This window comes from Pelophylax lessonae (genome assembly GCF_965119305.1).
Source record: "Pelophylax lessonae genome assembly, chromosome: 13".
Classification (NCBI taxonomy): domain Eukaryota; kingdom Metazoa; phylum Chordata; class Amphibia; order Anura; family Ranidae; genus Pelophylax; species Pelophylax lessonae.
The window spans coordinates 208078310-208100548 of NC_138780.1; the positions used below are offsets into that span (position 1 = coordinate 208078310).

At 47.9% G+C, this 22239-nt stretch overlaps 1 protein-coding gene across 3 annotated transcripts in view; it reads right to left on the reverse strand.

The window, feature by feature from the left end:
• The window catches only part of DYNC1H1 (dynein cytoplasmic 1 heavy chain 1), a gene marked incomplete at its 5' end in the record, with an annotated part of 112337 nt that overhangs the window by 65115 nt on the left and 24983 nt on the right, over positions 1-22239 (reverse strand). For all 3 annotated transcript variants that reach the window (XR_014226067.1, XM_082275242.1, XM_082275241.1), the window contains 18 exons: positions 1927-2165; positions 3627-3839; positions 4535-4718; positions 5560-5800; positions 7711-7870; positions 7950-8050; positions 8137-8419; positions 8505-8705; positions 10451-10639; positions 11777-11942; positions 14082-14255; positions 14339-14505; positions 14598-14744; positions 19366-19575; positions 19654-19764; positions 19846-19959; positions 20055-20210; positions 21755-21994. Coding sequence is in view for 2 of the 3 variants with exons in the window: in XM_082275242.1 (XP_082131368.1) it covers positions 1927-2165; positions 3627-3839; positions 4535-4718; positions 5560-5800; positions 7711-7870; positions 7950-8050; positions 8137-8419; positions 8505-8705; positions 10451-10639; positions 11777-11942; positions 14082-14255; positions 14339-14505; positions 14598-14744; positions 19366-19575; positions 19654-19764; positions 19846-19959; positions 20055-20210; positions 21755-21994 (3296 nt within the window). The remainder of the gene's footprint in view (positions 1-1926; positions 2166-3626; positions 3840-4534; positions 4719-5559; positions 5801-7710; positions 7871-7949; positions 8051-8136; positions 8420-8504; positions 8706-10450; positions 10640-11776; positions 11943-14081; positions 14256-14338; positions 14506-14597; positions 14745-19365; positions 19576-19653; positions 19765-19845; positions 19960-20054; positions 20211-21754; positions 21995-22239) is intronic.

Genomic DNA, 22239 nt, shown 5'->3' on the forward strand with positions numbered 1-22239 from the left:
ATCAAATTATCTTGAACGCACCAGTTGGAAAAAAGCTGCTCAACCAGTGACTGCCGCACTCATTTGTGTATTCGGACGGTGGAAAACGACCCCCCGCTGTCACAATAGATCAGCGTAGTGGGGAGGATTTCCCCCCCCCCCATCCACCTTAAATGTGTGGATGGAGGAATTCCCCCCCCCCCCCCCCCTTCAGCCCACTGGCTGAACAATAAAAATAAAAAAAAAACTGAGCCATGTATGGCCAACTTCTACCCAGTAAAAATACCGCAGGATCTACCCAAGGGACGCCCTAACTAATAGATCCCGCCACTGCGCCTCAGCGATCACAGTTGTAGAAATAGGTAAAAGTCTGATTGATAAATAATGAGCAGCTGCCACTTTGAAAAAAAAAAAAAAAAAAAGCATATCTACTTCAATAGATAATATGGTAGACAGTGTCGCAAAGCGTAATCACCTGTGAAAGACGCGATTAAATGAATAAAAGTCCTTATAAAACACATCCTGGGAATGACTGCCCACCACACCGCGTGAGATTGGGTCACCGCTCCCTATTGGTTGTTCATTCACCAAATATAAATTGCCAGAAAAACTGGCAGATATAGCACAAGACCCTCCCTTAGGGGTTACTGGTGATCCCTATCAATATCCGAGCACTAATGAAGCTCCACGATAAAACTGAGTGAGGGGAGACAAAAAATGCCCATAGCGTGACACCGTAAACTTTTACTACACCAAATAACTTATAAAATACGCTCACATTTGATGAATGGAAAGATGGCATGTACATCAGTAATGCTCACAGGTCTTATTCAGAGTTTCATCATTCCGACTTCGTCCTGGGATTCCAGGACGTCGGAATGACGAAACACGTCGGGACGTGGCTGCACGGAAACTTGATTTGTTTACTTATGCGTACCCAGAAGTGACGTTCGAGCATCGTGAGGAGCTCAGGTGAGACACGGTGCTCATCTTTCCTCGGTCCGCCGCGTCCAGGACCTGTCAGCATTACTGATTGATGTACGCCATCTTTGCATTCATCAAATGTGAGTATTTTATGAGTTATTTGGTGTATTTAAAGTTTTTTGGTATCACACTATGGGTATTTTTCATCCCCCCCCCCGCACTCAGTTTATATCATGGAGCTTCATCAGAGCTTGGATATCGACTGGGATCACCATTAACCCCCTAAGGGGGGGTCTTCTGCTGTATCTGCCAGTTTTTCTGGCATTTATATTTGGTGAGTGAACAACCAATAGGGAGCGGTGACACAATCTCACGTGGTGAGGTGGGCAGTCATTCCCAGGATGTGTTTTATATGAGCTCCATGTTATGGACTTTTATTCATTTAATCACATATTTCACGGCCGATTACGCTTTGCACCACTGTCTACCATTTGCTCTATTGAAGAAGATGATATGTTAAAGCAGAGTTCTGCCACCCTTAAAAAAAAAAATAAAGTCAGCAGCTACAAATCCTGTAGCTGCTGTCTTTTAAAAAGTAGAACTTACCCGTCCAGGGAGCCCGCAATGTCAGCACCCGAAGCAGATTTATGTATCGGCTCTCGGTTGCCGCGGCTGCCATCCAGAGTAAGGAAACCTTCCGGCTTCACTGCTGATTCCCTACTGCGCATGCGCAAAGCACGCTGCGCTTTGTAATTGGCCCAGCGGCGGAGGAAAAAAGGAGGGGGCCGAAACTCTGAGGGACAGCTCCGCCGTGCTGACTCCCAGGAAGTGGGGAAGGGTACCTGTCAAAAAAACAGGTACCTGTTCCCTCCCCCCCTGAAAGGTGCCAAAATGGGGCACTGAAAGGGGAGAGGAAGCAGATCAGCTTAAGTGGAACTCCGCTTTAACTTCTAGCTAGTACCTGACATGTCTAGAGCTTTCCCTGGGTGAATCATAGGTGAATCATAGGCCTGACAGACTTACTTTCTGAGAACGTGGGTGAATAGCCCATCCGTCCATTCTCTGGTGTTGGGATCCAAGGTGCCGTACAGATGGTCCTTACTGATTGCTTTGGGATCAATGATGTGAGCGACTCCCTCTACGCCTTCCAATCGTTCCAAGGCTTTCAGCAACACCCTCCAGGCCATGCTCTTTCCACTGCCAGACGGGCCAACCATCATCAGGCCGTGGTTGATTTGAGTAATTTGGTAGAGTTGAAGAACCTAAGAAAAAAAAATAATAAATTACTATATATATATATATATATATATATATATATATATATATATATATATATATATATATATATATATATATATATATATATATATATCTCCCACATAGACCTGTAGCACTGGTGACATACCACACAGGTCATGCAACTTCCAGCGTTAAGCCGGCCATACATGGGTTAAACTCTGAACAAATTTGATTTCTAATTTTGCACTATTGGTAAGCAGCAGCAGATTTTCATGCAGCCATCCAATCAGAGTAATTGCCCATGTTGGATATTTTTAGAAAAACAAATTCGTTCTGGAAACATGAAAGTGAATTTTCCCATAAGAAATAATGGAAACTCCGATGATTCCTTCCACAACCATTTATTCATAAATCCTTCAGTTTATAGTCCATATACAAAGATTCTAGCAATGTGATTGGTTGTGTCATCATAAAATGTCCATCCACAAATGGCGCCTCCACAAGGGGATTAGAAGCAAAATCCAGCAGGAGCTCCAGAGTATAAAAGAAGAGAGGCGCCTCTAAGTGTAGCAGTATGGGGACATTTAATGAAGGTACAACATTTAGCAACTCACATGGTTGATGATTAAAGAGGCACATTTAAGTGTGCAGGTATCCGGGGTAAAGCTGTCCACATTGACATCGGTGAGAGCCGGTGGTTCAGAAGATGGTCTGTCTGCAATTGTGATTGGGAAGACTACCCTGCAGTAGAGCGATCTGAAAGCGAGACTTTTAATCACTCGTGGAGGACAGCGGGGAAGGGATGATGAAGATGGCGGTGCGGAGGACGGTCTATGTGGACGGCTTTACCCCGGATGCCTGCATACTTAGATGTGCCTGTTTTCCCATTTGGATTGGATTGGTGCTTGGATTCACATTTATGCAGTTTGCGATCAGTGTGTTCTAAAGTGCATTTTTGCGCACGTGATTTGCGTTTTTAAACACTTTTGGACAATTTGTTAGGCAGATTAAAAAACGCAAAATGCTTTAAACGCACTACATGCTTTTCTGCAGCTTTGTCATTGAAGTCCAAACCCCTCCCTTCAATGTATTCAAAATGCCTAAAATCTGCATTTTTGAATACTGACAGTTTTTGAAATTCGGCACCCTTAGCCGCCAAGTAAACCGGAAGTGACGTCATGACACCACTTCCGGGTTAATACAGCGGAGACCTGATCAAAGCCGAATCCAACTTTGTTCGGGACTCCAACCAGCCAGCAGATTGCTCGGGTCTGACTGAGATAATGGCCAAGCGGCTCCCAAATCAGAACGGCTGTTCTCTTCTGAGAGCCAACCGCCGGCTCTAAAGAACAGTACCGGGAGTGACGCCTGCAGCTGCAGATCATCTCGCTACAACCACTTCTCCCAGCCGATGCACAGGGACATCGATTCGCAGGACACACACATAGGTGTGCTCACTGCAAATAAAAGTTGTACTACATTACCTTCTCCACCCACATGCCGCCAACTTCTTCTCCATCCCCATAGGTCAGGTACATCTCCTGGCAAACTTTCTTCAGCTCTTCCCGCAGTGCGGTCATTTCTCCGCGGTGGTATTGGACGCCAGGGAAGACATCGGAAAGGAGGGAGAACAGAAGCGGGATGTCCTCTGCCACAAGCTTGGGCACCATCGTTTCACAGACACTCTGAATCAGAATCTGCAGAAGAGAAATATTCACAAATTACTGAACTGCTGGCTGGGTTTACATCTTCACAAGCCAAGAAGGGGGAGAGGAGGAGGGCCGGCAAAGCCGAAAAGGGGAGAGGAGGAGGGCCGGCAAAGCCGAAAAGGGGAGAGGAGGAGGGCCGGCAAAGCCGAAAAGGGGAGAGGAGGAGGGCCGGCAAAGCCGAAAAGGGGAGAGGAGGAGGGCCGGCAAAGCCGAAAAGGGGAGAGGAGGAGGGCCGGCAAAGCCGAAAAGGGGAGAGGAGGAGGGCCGGCAAAGCCGAAAAGGGGAGAGGAGGAGGGCCGGCAAAGCCGAAAAGGGGAGAGGAGGAGGGCCGGCAAAGCCGAAAAGGGGAGAGGAGGAGGGCCGGCAAAGCCGAAAAGGGGAGAGGAGGAGGGCCGGCAAAGCCGAAAAGGGGAGAGGAGGAGGGCCGGCAAAGCCGAAAAGGGGAGAGGAGGAGGGCCGGCAAAGCCGAAAAGGGGAGAGGAGGAGGGCCGGCAAAGCCGAAAAGGGGAGAGAGGAGGGCCGGCAAAGCCGAAAAGGGGAGAGAGGACGGCCGGCAAAGCCGAAAAGGGGAGAGAGGACGGCCGGCAAAGCCGAAAAGGGGAGAGAGGACGGCCGGCAAAGCCGAAAAGGGGAGAGAGGACAGCCGATAAAGCCGAGAATGGGGATGTTGATTAAAGTCATACCTCTTGCTCAGGCAAGTGTTCAGCAACTTCTCCTTCAACTGCAGCCTCGCCACGTTCCTCTTTCTCCTTTTTGATCTTCTGAATGCGTTCTCTCTTGACGTTTCCAGCGCTCACCAAGACGCTCTTCAAAGCTCGCAGACCAAAGTCGTAGTGGCTCTGAGATGACAGCTGTTCATCACACAACCTACAGGGGGGAAATTTGGACATGATGTAAAATAGTTTATTAAAAGGTTCTCATTAATAATGATAGAACTATCAGGCCTCGTGTACATGGGACGTCCTAAAACGCCAGTAGCATTGTAGTGAGTTTTCAGCTTTTTTAGCGTTAGCAGTTTTTGGCTAAAAAAAAAAAAAAAAAAAAAACACCTGCTATTTTAGTAACTCCCGGTGGGGGGGGGGGGGGGGGGGGGGAAGAGACACAATAGGATGCGCCGGGGGTGGGGGTGGAAGAGGACACAGGAGGGGAGAACACGCCGGGGAGACATAGGAGGGGAGAACACGCCGGTGGGAGACATAGGAGGGGAGAACACGCCGGTGGGAGACATAGGAGGGGAGAACACGCCGGTGGGAGACATAGGGGGGGAGAACACGCCGGTGGGAGACATAGGGGGGGAGAACACGCCGGTGGGAGACATAGGGGGGGAGGACACGCCGGTGGGAGACATAGGGGGGGAGGACACGCCGGTGGGAGACATAGGGGGGGAGGACACGCCGGGGAGACATAGGGGGAGAACACGCCGGGGAGACATAGGGGGAGAACACGCCGGGGAGACATAGGGGGAGAACACGCCGGGGAGACATAGGGGGAGAACACGCCGGGGAGACATAGGGGGAGAACACGCCGGGGAGACATAGGGGGAGAACACGCCGGAGAGACATAGGGGGAGGACACGCCGGGGAGACATAGGAGAACATGTGCTCCCATTTCTATGGGCTGCCTGCATGCACATCCCTCTGCCAGCAGCTCTGCATGGAGGAAAGCCGTCTAAATCAGACCCAAAGAGGAAATAATCCAAATAACTCACTTGAAGAAAGGAACAATCTTGTTGGCGAGAATTTCTGCTGTGCGGAAACCCTGAGAGTACAGCATGACCTGCGCAATCAGCTGGCGGTCCGGTTTCGTCATGGCCAAGCTGCGGAATAACTTTTTCAAGTTGTCAGGCAGGTTGGATCTTCCGGCATATCCCGGGTTCATGGTAATAAAGATCGCCATGTCGGGGCTGACCTTTACTTGCTTGTTCAGCAGTTCACATGTGACCGTGAGACCTGAAAAAAAAACACAACTGTCAATACTCCAACAGTACAATTCATTTTACCATCTCAACTTTGCAAACCAATTTACCCACTTAGGGACCAAACCTTTTTCTGACACAATATTTTTTTTGTCACGCAGTATTTGCGCAGCGGTCTTTCAAAACGCAATTTTTTGGGGGAAAAATAAATTTCACTGAATGTAAAAAAAAAAAAAAAAAAATTAAAAAACAGTAAAGTTGGCCAAATTTTTATATGTATTGTGAAAGATGTCACACCAACTAAATAGATACCCACAACATGTTACGGTTTAACCACTTGCCGACCGCCGCAAGTACATTTACTGCGACGGTCAGCCCCGTACAGGCAAAGTGACATAGGCCTGAGAGCCTCTAGGGGGCGAGCGCACGCCGCCGGAGGCGCGCTCCTGACCCCACTCGTTCCCTAACATGTCCGCGCGTGTGACCGGTGGCTCCGATGTCCACCGGTCACTCGCGATCTCCCGCTGGAGAGGGAGAAAGGCAGGCGGTGATGTTAAAGCCGTCTGTCATTCTCCCTGGTGTAACTGCAGAGATCATATGATACTGCTATGTAGGATCGTATGTCTATGTGGTTACATCACTAGCCACACCCCTTTACAGTTAGAAACCCGCCCCCTAGGGACACACTTAACCCCTGCATCTCTAAGTTAACCCCTTCCCTGCCAGTGTCATTATTACAGTGACAGTGCATATTTATAGCACTGATTACTGCAGTAATGTCACTGGTACCCCCAAAAGTGTCAAAAATGTCAGTTAGGGGTCCGATCTGTCCGCCGCAAAAAAAAAAAAAAAAAAACCTCAGATCGCCGCCATTACTCGTTAAAAAAAAAAAAAAAAAAAACAATAAAAATGACATCTTTCCATTAGTTCGTAAACGCAATAACTTTTGCGCAAACCAAAAGACGCTTATTGCGATTTTTTTTAAAAAAACGTATGTAGCAGAAAACAAATTGGCCAAAAATGTTAAAAAAATTTTGATTTTTACATTTTTTTGGGGGATTTTTATATAAATAAAATGTGAAAAATATTGTTATTTTTTCAAAATTGTCGCTCTTTTTATGTTTATAGCGCAAAAAGTAAAAATCGCACAGGTGATCAAATACCAAAAGAAAGCTCTGTTTGTGGGAAAAAAAAAAAGGACGTCAATTTAATTTGGGTACAGCGTCGCACGACCGCGCAATTGTCCGTTAAAGTCACGCAGTGCCGAATCGCAAAATAGGGCCTGGTCAGGAAGGAGGTAAAATCTTCCGGGGCTTAAGTGGTTAAAATAGCACACACTCGTGGAACGGCGACAAACTACGGTACACGTTGCTTCCAAGTTACATGATCGGACACACGATCGAAGGACTCCAACCAGCCGGCAGACCTGGTGGGACGGAGGGGGGGAAATAACGCTGAGATAACTGCCGAGCTGCATCAGCTGATATCTCCTGAAATCTGACCGCTGGCTCTAAAAACGGTACCGGAGTGATGCCTGCAGCTGCAGATCATCCGGCTACAACCCCTTCTTCATGCCCATGTACTCCGTTTGCTAGGCTATATTTGCCTGATTTATTTAATGGTTTTGCACAGAGCAGCACTGATGCTCTTCTGGGGTCCCTCACCAAGCCAGCACAGCAACATCCCCCCCCCAAATGCTCCCATGGAAAGCAGTTTTACAAGTCGGCACCCGTGCTTTCTTGGTTTGCCCCACCACCCCACACTCACTCTTGTCTCGGTTTGCCCCACCACCCCACACTCACTCTTGTCTCGGTTTGCCCCACCACCCCACACACTCACTCTTGTCTCAGTTTGCCCCACCACCCCACACTCACTATTGTCTCGGTTTGGCCCCCCACCCCACACTCACTATTGTCTCGGTTTGGCCCACCACCCCACACTCACTCTTGTCTCGGTTTGGATCGGAGTGCTCCCTCAGGGCCTCCTGGATACATTGCACTTGCTGTGAGACTGCAGACAGCATGCGTTCCTCCAATCTGTTGAATTCATCAAAGCAGCCCCACGCTCCGACCTGGCACAAGCCAACAAAGATCCGGCCCATTGCCTACAAAGAAAGAAGAGAAGTTACAGCAAAAACAGATCTAGTTCACAATTGGAGTTACAAAAGAGAAGACTGAATTTACCTGGAAGTCGAAGGTTTCATCGCAGTTGAATACGAGGACGAAGCGCCCAAGTTGGTGTCCGAGGGCCTTGACCGACTCGGTTTTTCCAGTACCGGCAGGGCCTGATTAAAGGACAGGGAAGTTACAAAGCTGCAAAATGAGCACCGCATTGTACATTGCTATACATGATATGGCACAATATACTCACCGAAGGGAGACCCCCCCAGCCTGGCCTCCAGAGCCTGGGTCATGGTCAGATAGCATCGATCGGTTAGTGGGGTCTGTACCAGTTTGTCCTGCACTCCCAGGTACTCAAACCCGTAATTAAACTTGGCGTTTGCCATCTGAATAGAAAGTTGCTGGAGGACGTCCGTCTGCTTTGGATCAAAGTAGAAACGCATCTGGCTCAGCCACTCGAAGGACTTGGAGTTGTCCACCTTGAGCTTCATCAGAGACCTTGTAACGTCCCTCTGGTGCACCAGTTCTGTGATCTGTTAAACATCAAGCATATTAATATATATACAAAAACTCAAAAAGTAAAAAAGGTCACATTAGTGTGTAATATGGGCCCATTACCAGGTGCTCGAGCTTTCTTCTACGCAATGGCGGCTGTTCCATCAGCACAGAATCCGCCAAGACAGTCAGCGTAGCCTCCACATTGGTCAGGACAGACTGCATAGGACCCAAGTCACTCCCTCCGCCATTGGACATGATGGTGAGCGCAGACTCCACGTTCTCTGACCAGGCAATCTGAGCCGAGAGGACAACCAGCTGAGCCTACAAGAAAAAAAGGTACAAAGAAACCAATAAAATTATAGATTTGTGTTTATGAGAGTTCACCCATAGAGAAAGGTGAGCAATAAAACTTCAGGAGATCATTTGCATTCCAGTTTGTGGGGGGCATCCCCACCCACCCACTCTGTTCTGGTTTGAGCGGGGCATCCCCCCCCCACTCTCTGTTCTGGTTAAGGCGGGGCATCCCCACCCCCACCTCTCTGTTCTGGTTTGTGCGGGGCATCCCCCCCCTCTCTGTTCTGGTTTGTGCGGGGCATCCCCCCCCCCTCTCTGTTCTGGTTAAGGCGGGGCATCCCCACCCCCACCTCTCTGTTCTGGTTTGTGTGGGGCATCCCCCCCCCCTCTGTTCTGGTTTGTGCGGGGCATCCCCCCCCTCTCTGTTCTGGTTTGTGCGGGGCATCCCCCCCCCCCCACTCTGTTCTGGTTTGTGCGGGGCATCCCCCCCCCCCACTCTGTTCTGGTTTGTGCGGGGCATCCCCCCCCCCCACTCTGTTCTGGTTTGTGCGGGGCATCCCCCCCCCCCACTCTGTTCTGGTTTGTGCGGGGCATCCCCCCCCCCCCTCTCTGTTCTGGTTTGTGCGGGGCATCCCCTCCCCCCCTCTCTGTTCTGGTTTGTGCGGGGCATCCCCTCCCCCTCTCTGTTCCGGTTTGTGAGGGGCATCCCCCCCCCACTCTGTTCCGGTTTGTGCGGGGCATCCCCCCCCACTCTGTTCCGGTTTGTGCGGGGCATCCACCCCCCCCACTCTGTTCTGGTTTGTGCGGGGCATCCCCCCCCCCCACTCTGTTCTGGTTTGTGCGGGGCATCCCCCCCCCCCTCTCTGTTCTGGTTTGTGCGGGGCATCCCCTCCCCCCCTCTCTGTTCTGGTTTGTGCGGGGCATCCCCTCCCCCTCTCTGTTCCGGTTTGTGAGGGGCATCCCCCCCCCACTCTGTTCCGGTTTGTGCGGGGCATCCCCCCCCACTCTGTTCCGGTTTGTGCGGGGCATCCCCCCCACACTGTTCCGACTATCAGGAGGCCCTGCATGAGTCAACATGAAGATCCAGCTTGTTTTATTTACTGCTTAAAGCGGAGTTCCGGCCTCGGAAACTTTTTCAATAAAATCCCCCCGGGACAGTCAGGGCTGGTACATTCCACAATGAACTGTCCCCGGGTTCACTTACCTTTTAGAAGAAATACTTACCTTGAAAAGGTGTTGTCCAGCGCTGCCATCTCAGGTGTGGGCAGCTGAAGCCGGAGCGTCCTCTTCTCCCAGAATGCACTGCACCGGCCCCGCTCGTCCGTTCCGGTGCAGGCGCGTCATTCCCTGGGCATGCACAGAAGCCGTTTAACGGGGAATGACGCGCCTGCACCGGAAGTGACGAGCAGGGCTGGTGCATTGATTGCTGGGAGTGATGACGTTCATCTCCCAGGAATCAATGCAAGCAGGAAGTGACGGCGCGGGCCGCGGGAGGAAGTAGAAGGAAGGTGAGTATATTTTCTTCTAAAACAAGGCAAGTAAAGAAGAAAATAAATAAATTCGGGACTATCCATTTCTTTTGTAGGTGAATGTCAGCAAGCGGACGGCCCAAAGTCGTTTCTGAGGCCGGAACTCCGCTTTAACCACTTGCCAATCGGCAGCGGTACCTATACATACAAACCTAAGAAAGATCAGAGTCCATCTCTACTAGAAACAAAAAGGCACCCATCCCCCACCCCGAGCTGTGTAGTAAGAGATCAGAGAGAACCTACCTGGTACTTATCGATCCATGAGATATACGTAGCGGAATCGATGGCCGTGGACTTTCCAAATATCTCCACTTCAGTCACAGATTCAGCCAACAGCTTGGCCAAAGTGACCCTCATCTCCTTCTCCACCAGCGTCAGCCATTCATTGATCTTTGGGTGTTCGGTGATGGACACCGGAGTCTTGAACATCACCTGGAGAACAGAGATGGTTGTAGATTCCATATTTAAATGGCTTCATAATCCTCCCCCCCACCTGCACCTCATAAACAACCTCCCTCCCCACCTGCACCTCAAACAACCTCCCCCTCCCACCTGCACCTCATAAACAACCTCCCTCCCCACCTGCACCTCATAAACAACCTCCCCCCCCCCCCCACCTGAACCTCAAACAACCTCCCCCCTCCCTACCTGAACCTCCTAAACCTTCCCCACCTGCACCTCGACTTTTATACTTCCATAAATTCTGCATGGATCCTGTAATGTTAGTGTGGGACTCAAAATATACATTGATCCTTTATAGCGCCATTCAAAAAAAAAAAAAAAAAAAAAAGTACATTGATCGTGCAGCCTCAGCCTCAGTTTTTTTCCTTAAAGGAATTGCAAAACAACCCATTTAGTTTAAATTAGAAACAAAAAAAAGGCACACATTCGTGTGTGCAATATTTTATATAATATATATATATATATATATATATTATATAAATATATATATATATATATATATATATATATATATATATATATATATATATATATATATATATATATATATATAAAATAACCATCCTCCTAGCACTACCCCTACCACCACATTACCTTTTCTAGCACCCCCTCCCCCAAGCCCAATTTCCCCTTCTAGCACAAATGCCCCTAATCACCACTACTAGCAAAAATCCCCCCCATAAATATCAACCGCTAATCTGCATGCTTAGCTCAAATCCTCATTCTACATGCGTCACGGCCAATCGTTTGCACTCTATGCTCACGCCTGGTGCCAACCGTAGATAGCTGAAAAAGGGCAAGGCGCCAGTAGGGGGTTTCTAGTCACAATTAGGACCTGGCGCCTGGGATTTGCCGAGCCCGGTTGTAATGACCTGGCGCCTGGGATTTGCCGAGCCCGGTTGTAATGACCTGGCGCCTGGGATTTGCCGAGCCCGGTTGTAATGACCTGGCGCCTGGGATTTGCCGAGCCCGGTTGTAAAGGGCGTTGAATGATGGAGTATTCGTAGAAAAGTTATGGCTGAACAGGAATTCCTATTTATCAGCAGCACTGATCGATCTACAATACAGAAAACACAAATATAGAGTGTGCCTAGGCATCGATCGTACCTCCTCTCCTTCCCTGGAGGAGATCCCGAGAACGATGGAGCTCTCCTCATTCAGGATGATACTCGACACTCCGGCAAACATCTTCTTGAAATGTTTTTGCAGCTTGGGAACGTTCTTACTGTTGCCAATAATTTCAAGGAGATCCTCGTCTCCAACAAAGTAGAACCTAAAGAGTGAAATAAAAACTATGAATGAGGGTCCTCCTGTCCCAAACCTGAATTTGTATCGGGTGCTGTGATTTGCTGACAGTATCCTCTTCATGAGGAAAATACAGTGAATGTCCGGACAGTTTCATTTTCTTTTTGATAGATTTTGCAATAAATTTGAACACCTTGTTTACCGGCTATCCACCATTAACCACCTGCCGACCGGCGCAAGTACATATACCGCGGCAGGTCAGCTGTAATGCACCAAACGATGTACCTGTGCGTCATTTTGCACAATAGCCAGCAGGGGAGCGCGCTGATTGGCCACAGGGGGAGCCAATCAGTGGGTCTAGCGGACGTGATGTCCGCCGGCCATCCCGCAATCGCTCCGCAGAGAGACGGAACGGCGGTCTGCTGATGTAAACAAGACAGAATGAAGGTCTGTTAGAGGTGAACACAGGGATCCTCCTATTCAGGAACACAGGTCTCTGTTCATGCAGCAAACCCATCCCCCACACAGTTAGAAAGCACCTTCTAGGGACACTTAACCCTTTGATCACCCCTGGTGTTAACCCCTTCCCTGAGAGTGTCAGTACAGTGAGTGCATATTTTAAGCACTGATTACTGTAGTAATGTCACTGGTTTCCTTAAAGCGGAGTTCCACCCAAAAGTGGAACTTCCGCTTTAGGGAGTCCTGACCCCCCGACATGCCACATTTGGCATGTCATTTTTTGGGGGGGGGAGCGGGTACCTAGTTTTGACAGGTACCCGCTCCCACTTCCGCTCGGAGCGCCGCCCTGAGCGGAAGTTCTCCTCTCCCCCTCCCTCCCTGCAATCTTCTGGGACACGTCAGAGGTCCCAGAAGATTGCCGGCCAATCACGGCGCGCAGCGCGACTCGCGCAGTGGGTACCCGGCTGTGAAGCCGCAAACTGTAACAGCCGGGTGCCCACAGCAGTGATGTCAGCGCCGAGGGAGAGGATCGAGGCTTCTGGCGGCCGCATCGCTGGACCGTTGGACAGGTGAGTAAATGGCTGGAACTCCGCTTTAAAAAAGTGTCAGTTAAGTGTCAGATTTGTCGGCCGCAATGCATACATACCCCACACACAAATCTATTTCCTAGATTGTAGACGCAATGACTTTTGGGCAAACCAATCAATATACACTTATTTTTGTTTTTAAAAAAAAAAATAATCCCAATATGTAGCAGAATACAAATTAGCCTAAAAACAATGAGAAAAATTCGATTTTTTTTTTTATTGGCTGTGTTATATAGCAGAAAAGAAGAAAAAAACTGTAGAGGTGATCAAATAGCACCAAAAGAAAGCGCTATTTGTGGGGAAAAAAAAAAAAAAAAAAAGAATTCAGTTTTTTGGGTACAGCGTCACACGACTGCGCAATTGTCAAAGTAACGCAGTGTCAAGTCAAAAAATGGCCTGTTCATTAAGGGGGGGTAAAACCTTCTGGAACTGAAGTGGTTGAAAAGGTGTGTTTTCTTTTTTGAGAAAAAAAAAAAAAAAAATGTTTTTCACACATTCTGCTATATAACATTCCCAAGAAAAAAAAAAAAAAAGTACAAAAAAAAAAAAAAAAAATCCCAACAAACATTTTGATTGGTTTGCACAAAAAAGTTAAAAAAATCGGGTCTACAAACTAGGGGAAAGATTTATGTCATTTTTATTTTTTTTACTAGTAATGGCAGCAATCAGTGATTTTTAAGGGGTCTGCAACATTGCAGCGGACCCCAAGATTTTTGGGGGCACTGCGACATTGCGGCGGACAGATTGGACCCCTCACTGACATTTTTGGGGGGACCAGTGACATCACTACAGTAATAAGCGCTAAAAATATGCACTGTCACTGTACTGACACTGGCAGGGAAGGGGTTAACTCAGGGGCACCCCCCGAGCACCCTCCCCTTGGGCCCCCCAGTTATGGTGGTTGGCGCAGCCGAGCCAGCCTGCTGCAGTATACCTGTAGTCAGTTTAGTGTCTCTGTATAACAAGTAGCTAAGGGTGTAGTATATTGCCAGGCGTACATACCTGCCCCCCCCCCCCCCCTCGTGTCAGATTGTGACCACACAATATGAACATTGAACAACCAGAAACAAAGTAACACCGGCCGCCCTCAGACTGACTGCCAATGTACAAACCGCACTTACCGGGGGAAGGAGGATCTTTCCCTCTCCAGATATTCTCCCAGTGCCTTCTGGATCTTTCCCAGTAAGTCAGCCAACCTTTCCAGCGATCTCTGCACTCCCTGAATGTTCAGGACATCCATGACCAATGGAGACTTGGTAACTTTCTTCATGAGGGACAAGAACTCTGTGCTGATACTGGAGAGACAAAAGGAACAAAATCAGAACTCTGCTCCAAGCAGAATACACCCATCATCCCCCCACCATGAGAGGAGTAGTACCTCTGGAATCGCTGCGTTTCCACAGGAAGAAGGTGTTTGATATCCGCGCTGCCGGTGAAGATCCCTTCCAGGTACACCCAGCGCCTCTGCACATCGATCCAAACATCGAACAGAGCCATGATCCGGTTCAGCTTGTCCTCCCAGCTCAGAGCATCTTCTTCAAACACCTGATATGTACAAAGACCGCAAACCGAGTCAGCGGAGGAAATGATGAAACGCGTAACAATGTGCAGAGGTGATTCAGAAAACAAAGTCCTACCTTGTAGTAAGGTGAGAGCTTCATGGCCGAAACGCTGTTGATGTGCTCCTTGACTTTGTTGAACAGATCGTCCCAACCGCGGATCAAGCGACATTTGTTTTGATAGTTGACCAGATCCAGTTCATACGCATTCCAAACTTCACGGATCTAACGATAAATTATCACAAAATACCAGAACTATTCACTGCATTTAGGAAAACAGAGGAATTTTAACAGCAACATCCATATGATAACAAAGGTCACAGCTCAACCCATTCTCCCAAAACGGATAAGCGAGGCTAGGTCTCCCTCTCTCTCTCTCTGCGCAGAGGCTAGGTCTCCCTCTCTCTCTCTCTGCGCAGAGGCTAGGCCTCTCTCTCTCTCTGCGCAGAGGCTAGGCCTCTCTCTCTCTGCGCAGAGGCTGTGCCTCCCATACGCTACAGACACTAAAAAGTGACAAAAGCAGGCAGCAACTTGAGGCATCCATATGAAAATTCCTTAACTTGCTACAAGGTGATTACATAAGAGCAGGAATATGTAAACTGTGGCTCTCCAGATGTTGCAGAACTACAAGTCCCATGAGGTATCATAGCAAGAATGACAGCCACAGGTATGATGGGATTTGTAGTTTTGCAACAGCTGGAGTGCCGCAGTTTGCTACAGGGAGAATAAGCTTTGGGCCAAAACGCATCAGCGTCTCTCTATGTCAGGGATATGCAAAGGAATTTTAGTATATGAACACCTCAGGTTGCCGGCTGCTTGCTAAACCCACTCTGTCTCACTATATACAACGCACAGTGAACCCCCCCCCCCCCCCCCCACAACGCACAGTGAACCCCCCCCCACAACGCACAGTGAACCCCCCCACAACGCACAGTGAACCTCTCTTTCTGGGAACAAGTACAACCGTATACAAAGCATATTACCGGCCACTGGGATCCTCCCACAATTCTGAGGATCATTTCATAGGGAAGACAGCTGATGCGTTTCTGCATACATGGCCATCATAGGCAGAAAAATCTGCTGTTATATCATGGGAAAGGAACCTCAAAATAATATTCCAGTATTCTAAAGGGCGCTGAACTTACAGCACACTTGGAATATTCTTTTATTGGAGTTTATTACACATCCGGATTGGTGGTTTAGATGCAGCAGTCCTTTTAATTCAATTTAAAACCTACCGTATTTATCAGTGTATAACACGCTTTTCCCCCTGAAAACAAAATGTGTGCGTATACACCAATATTTTCCACCGGGCTGCCTCGGAGGAGGGGAGCGCCGCCAGATTACACAGAGGGGGGGGGGGGGGGGGGGTAGATCACGCACCTACTCGGCGGCCTCTGTTATATGAAGTTCCCCCCCCCCCCTCTTGGACTGACGGCTCCTATGATAAACATCACACTGGTTCAATGCCGGGACATGTGGCCTCCGTCATAGAAGCCAGTCCAGGAGGCGGGACTTCATTTAAGTGTGGCCGAGTAAGCAGGAGATCCCTGCTCTGTGTAATCGGGTGGCTCTAATCAACATGAAATGGTGAGGTGGCTGATGGGCCACTGACCAAGGCTGCACCGATGGGCCACTGACCAAGGCTGCACCGATGGGCCACTGACCAAGGCTGCACCGATGGGCCACTGACCAAGGCTGCACCGATGGGCCACTGACCAAGGCTGCACCGATGGGCCACTGACCAAGGCTGCACCGATGGGCCACTGACCAAGGCTGCACCGATGGGCCACTGACCAAGGCTGCACCGATGGGCCACTGACCAAGGCTGCACCGATGGGCACTTCAAAGTTCTTTATTTAAATTTTTTTTTTGTCCCCCAAATCTTCCCTCTTAAAATTAAGGTACGTGTTCTACGCTGATGAATACGGTATTTTAGTAACTTCATTTATTCACTAATAGTGATCTAAATATTTTTTAGCTATCGCACTAATCTAGTTTGGGTTTAAAGAAATATTCTAGTGCTGGCAATATTATTAATTTATATGTTCATTACACATAATGTGTATCAATACATATTAATCTTAACCAGTGACTGTCAGTGTGACCAGGAGGCCGTTCTATTGGCTCCAGGTTGTTGCGATGGGACCTGGAGCTGTCGGTGATCGTTCTTCCAGCACAATAGTTTAATAAGACTCACCCTTGCTGTCACATAGGATCAGAATTAGGAAAGAAAACCGTTAAACACATAAGGGATCTTTTTTACCTTCTGAAGGATTTGTAACTTTGTCTAGACCGGACTTTTCTGTCCAGCAGGTGTGCAGTTTTTTTCTGCACTAGTGACCAGTTTTCACCTGACAGCGGGTGGAAACCTGCTGTTGGCTGATATCACAGAGCCAGTCCAGGCTAAGGAAAGATCGCAACCATGTGGTCAGGATCCACCTAGGAGCCTGGACCGACACCTAGCACAGCAAGCCTGTGAGCGCCTGAACCTGCTGTTCCCGCCTCCCCCTCCAGTAAAGAAGGGAATGACAGTCACCAGCTCACGAAGCAATCAGCGGTTTGATTGTGGGGTTCCTAGGCTTAGAGCCGGTGGGGGGCAGACGCAGCATCCAAGTAGGATAAAAAAAAAAAAAAACACCTTTAACCTCCCTAGCGGTATTACCAAGTGTGGCTCGGGGTTAATATACAGTGCCAAAAGCGGTAACCCCAAACTACACTCGGGATTACCCCACAATCAACACCTTCCACTGCGATCCCCCGCTGTCCTCCAGCCATCCTCCCGCTGTGTGCTCGGCCGATGCCATCAACGGTCATCCGGTTCCCTTCCCTGCGAGCACCGGGGGGGGGGGGGGGTTGGGGGTGGAGCCAGTGGGAGATTAAAAAATTAAAAAACAAATAAAGTGATACAGTGTAATCTGTTAGGATTACAACTTTGTATCATCCCATTCCACTGATTTCTGACCAATGAGGTTAGTTACCCAGACAAACCGCTACAAAGGGCAACAATTGGCTACACATCGGAAGTTTGCAAGATGCAGAAAGTGGGAACCGGTGACCAAAGAGGAGATCTGGAAATTTCTGGGCCTAATAATTCTTGGAGTGGTGGGGAAACCCCTGCAGACGTGCTATTGGACAACCAATACATTACTTGGCACTCCATTCTCAGGCACGGTCATGTCAGAGTGCAGATTCTCCCTCATAATGAAATATCTCCACTTTGAAAACTATGAAAATTTATTCTATTATAATTTTGTGTTTCAAACTTTAATCATACCCGGGATGTCTACTAGACTCTTTGTTTGGACAGATTTAAGTGAGTTATTCCTAAGAATTGCAGGCCTAAAATATAAAACAGATTTCCATGCAAAACAATGTACCGCTTGTAGCACAAAAATGCTGACATGAAACTCTAGCAAAGGTTTTATGGAGGTCTAAGCCCAGGAGTAACACCTTCTGGTTAAATTTTTCTGCATCTTGGATGATGTTAGTTGCCAGTCTAATATTGTCAGTTAAGGGAGGGTGGGGGGGTCTGGGTGACCTGTTGTCACTTGTTTTCTTTTATGTGTGGCCCTGTGTGGCACTGTGTTAGGTTTGTATGTTGTATATCCTTGAAAATATTTAACAGAAATTTCCAAAAAAAAAAAAAAAAATATTGTCAGTAATTTGTCGGTTGGGGATGAAGCCAGATTGATTGGGGGATATTAAGCTTTGGATGATATTGGAAAGTCTATTTGAAAGAATCTTGCTGAAAATTTTCAGATTATTATTTATGACCGAAATTGGTGTAAAGTTTTGTGGATGTGCGAGGTCTTTATTTGGTTTGGGAATTAGAGAGGTTTGCCAATAGCATTTCTTCTGGAAAATGATTTCCTTGTAGTACATGATTAAAAAGTTGCGTCAATCTTGTCATATAACACGATCTTTGCAATGCAAATTATTTTTTCAATAGAAGTTTGTAATAAAAATGCTGACATAATCAGACCGCCAGGGAGGTTAAGCAATATCGCTTTATCGCCCATCTCCTGCCTGGGAAAAGACTGGGGCAGCAGCATACAGACTACTGAAAAGACTGGAGCAGCAGCATACAGACTACTGAAAAGACTGGAGCGGCATTACTGAAAAGACTGGAGCAGCAGCATACAGACTACTGAAAAGACTGGAGCAGCATTACTGAAAAGACTGGAGCAGCAGCATACAGACTACTGAAAAGACTGGAGCAGCAGCATACAGACTACTGAAAAGACTGGAGCAGCAGCATACAGACTACTCATCCCTCGGCTTCCTTCTCATTCCTATTTTTCATGACTGCAAATGCTCCCGTAGCACAACCCATTGGCTTAGTGCTGCCCAGCTTCTTATCTAAACACTACTTACTGTACAGGGAGCAAAAATAAGGTCAAACCCAGATCTTTATACCAACTGCATTTGAACACATTTTAAAGTGAATGATCCATTACTGCATGGGTGTCACACCTTTTGGCTTCTCTGGGCCACATTGAGTGTAGTGAAATTTTCTCGGGCTGCATATAAAATATATACTATAGTTAAGGTATACAAGTAATAAAATGCCGCCGCGCCCCCCCCCAGCACTTATTTAACACAACTAGAGGATGATCCCTTCCGAGGCAGCCTCTGCCTAGTTAGTTAGAAGCCGCTGTGGCCTTGCCCCCGACCCGCCTTCCTTCCTCCCCCGCAGAAAAAAAAAAAAATTGTCAGGGGCAGTGGGCCGCATTGCCTGCGGTTCCGGGCCGCGTGCGGCCCCGGGCTCCAGGTTGGACATGCCTGCATTACTGTAAAGCAGCATAAATTTTACTTTGTTTTTTTTTTTTTTTACGTAAAGTACCTGTTTCAAGAATTCCTCCAAAGCCATTTCTCCTTGGGCGACCAACAAGACATCTTTGACAATGGCCTCGTTCCTTTGTAAATCGACATCCCAGATCTGACCCAGAGTGAGTTCAGACACCACCCAATTCACATGCAGTCTCTTCATCAGCTGTTTCCAATGTCGGTCCTTCAAGGCTTCAGATTTCAGCTCGATCACCAACATGTTCACCTAACAGCAAACAACGGTCAGTAGAACCCCTTACTTCTAAATACAAGGAAACCCAATCTACCATAACATCACTTTTACCTTCATGTAACCCTTCAGCAGTCTCTGGACGTATTCGTAGGATGCATACTGTCTCAGGCGGGCAGGGAAGTTCTTCAACTGGTTCAGCAGCCCATCCAGGCTTTGACGAAGCTGCAAATGATTAAAATATTGTCAGTACATTGATGAATAGAAGCCACTGTTATGTAGAACCAGATTAAGAAGGTTTGGTACCTTGCGTGGTTGGACAGACACCCACGGCTGCTCCTTCATCTGGTCAATCTGCTCCCACACTTTGGACAGCTCAGACCAAACACCCTTCAGGTCCTGCAATTCTTCCAATGCCACCTGTGAGCAAGACCAGGACACATGGGAATCAGTTCTCATCTGCGCTATGAATCGCTCACTGTAAATAATGGGAGTGAGTGATCACCAAGACCTACCTGAACGCGTTCTTCACTGCCACTGAGAAGTCCGGTATCGGTCAGCTCCAAGGCTTCCTTGGCTTTGGCGCATTTCTCGCGGTCGTCTTTCAGCCTGCCAAACTTTCCTTCATAAATCATGAGAGCCTGGAGGGCATCCTCCGGACGCAGATTACCCTGAAACATTAATATACAATAAAGTAGATCAGGTTCACTTATTATGGACAGGAGATGCACCAAGACACATGGAGTTTTCCTTGTTAAAGCGGATATTGGGGAGAAATTTTATTGCACTCTTACATTGGTCCATTGTGCACCAATTCAAATATTTCATACCGGTCTTCTCCCCCATTTAAGCTGCAGGGTGTTTTGGTAGTCACCACTACTATAGGGATAGCGGCAGTCTTCAGAGACCAGCGGCGAGTGGCTGCCATTCTGCATAGCAAGCACATATTTGGGGTGGGCACGGTTCACCTGCTATATTTTATTTTCCAATGAACACAAAGCTTTCACTGATTGGACATGGTGGAGAAGCAGGGTGGCGAGGTCATGACATCAACCTCAAGCAATAGGGAAACTACCGCGCAACACCCCCCCTACATGGTGTCTGCCAGAGATAGCTGAGGCTGGCCGGGATCAGCCTGGAAGATCAGGGTCATAACCAGGTACGGTCTCTGGGGGGGGGGGGGGGGGTGATGGGGGGCTTGGGGCGGTCCAAGGATACCGCCGGCATCCTGACAGCGGGTGGGATGGTTGCATACCTCTCAGTAGGATGAAACCTCTGCTTGCCCCAGTGTGCTGCCCCTTACCCTGCACTGCCCGCGGCTCGCTGAGCTGGATGGGAGGCTGGTCAGGGAGTCTCCTGCAAATAGCACAGAGACTGAATAAAATAATGTGTGGGTCCGGAGGAAACAAACTGAGGCTGAAGGTACGACTGTCTTTTTAGAATTGCGTTTCCTGTTTCAGGTGCTGCGCTGGAAGATTAGAGAAAAACTGAGAAGTCCACAAGGTGTTATGTACCTCGTTGAAAGCTTACTTTATGTCATACTTACCAGAGAAGTGTAATGATTTTGCATAGAGCAGCCCCAATCATCTTCTGGGGTCCCCCTCTGGAGCTCCAGGCTCCTCTTTGGCAAGTGCCTTTCCATGGGGCTACCAGTGCCCCCCCCCCCCATACAGCATTTGACTAAACAGAAGCGGGAGCTGATGGCTCCCAAGGCTATCAATCTGCTCAGGGACGAGGAAGACCGTAGCAAGAGCCACTGCTCTCGAGCACATCGCTGGATCGGATCAGGCAAGAAAAAGGAAAGTTTTTCGGCCCTAATGCATGAAGATGGAAAACCCTAAGGCTGGCCATACACTATACAATGTTCTTGTTCAACTTTCCTTTAGATTTACCAAAACCATGTAATATAGGGTCAAACCTAAACACTTTCAATTTGTATGCAGTCAGGCAGGCCCTTGCACTACATAGTTTAAGGTAAATCTAAAAGGAAATTGAATAAGAAAATTGTATAGTGTATGGCCAGCCTTAGGCTTTAAGAACCATTCACCTTTAATTGCTAAAAATATCCTAACATACACATTATATATATATATATACATATACATACACACACTGTATATATATATATATATATATATATATACATACATACATACATACATATACATATACACACACATATACACATATATACATAGACACACATATCCCTTACAGCAACAGGCTTGGTCTTCTCCCAGTCGGTCAGCAGGTCGATGGTACGACTCTCCACTGCGCGGTCCTCTTGAACAATCTTCATCTGCAGATTGGCCACTTGCTGCTGGATGGCGGAATCCTTTCTTCGCATGATGTCATTGAATGCACCCCATTCACCCTCAATGTTGTCTATGTAAAGCCAGGATGAAGGGAACTGGAAGCGCTGTTTCTCCAGCAAACGCTGTCCATTCCTGTACAGCTGTAGGATAAAGGACAAGCGGTAACAATGTAGTCAGGGGAACAAAGTAGCAAGAAACAGATTATATAGGACAAGAGAAAGACAAGCGGATAAGACAAATGGAAGCAAGGATAGAAGCGGATCTTTGAAGATTTAAATATAACAAACTGAAATAAAATAGAACTATGGCCTCCCATAAAAGCTGAGCGCAAATGAAGTTTCCTCCTAGTGATGAAAAGTCCCACAAACACCTGGTGACCCTTCCA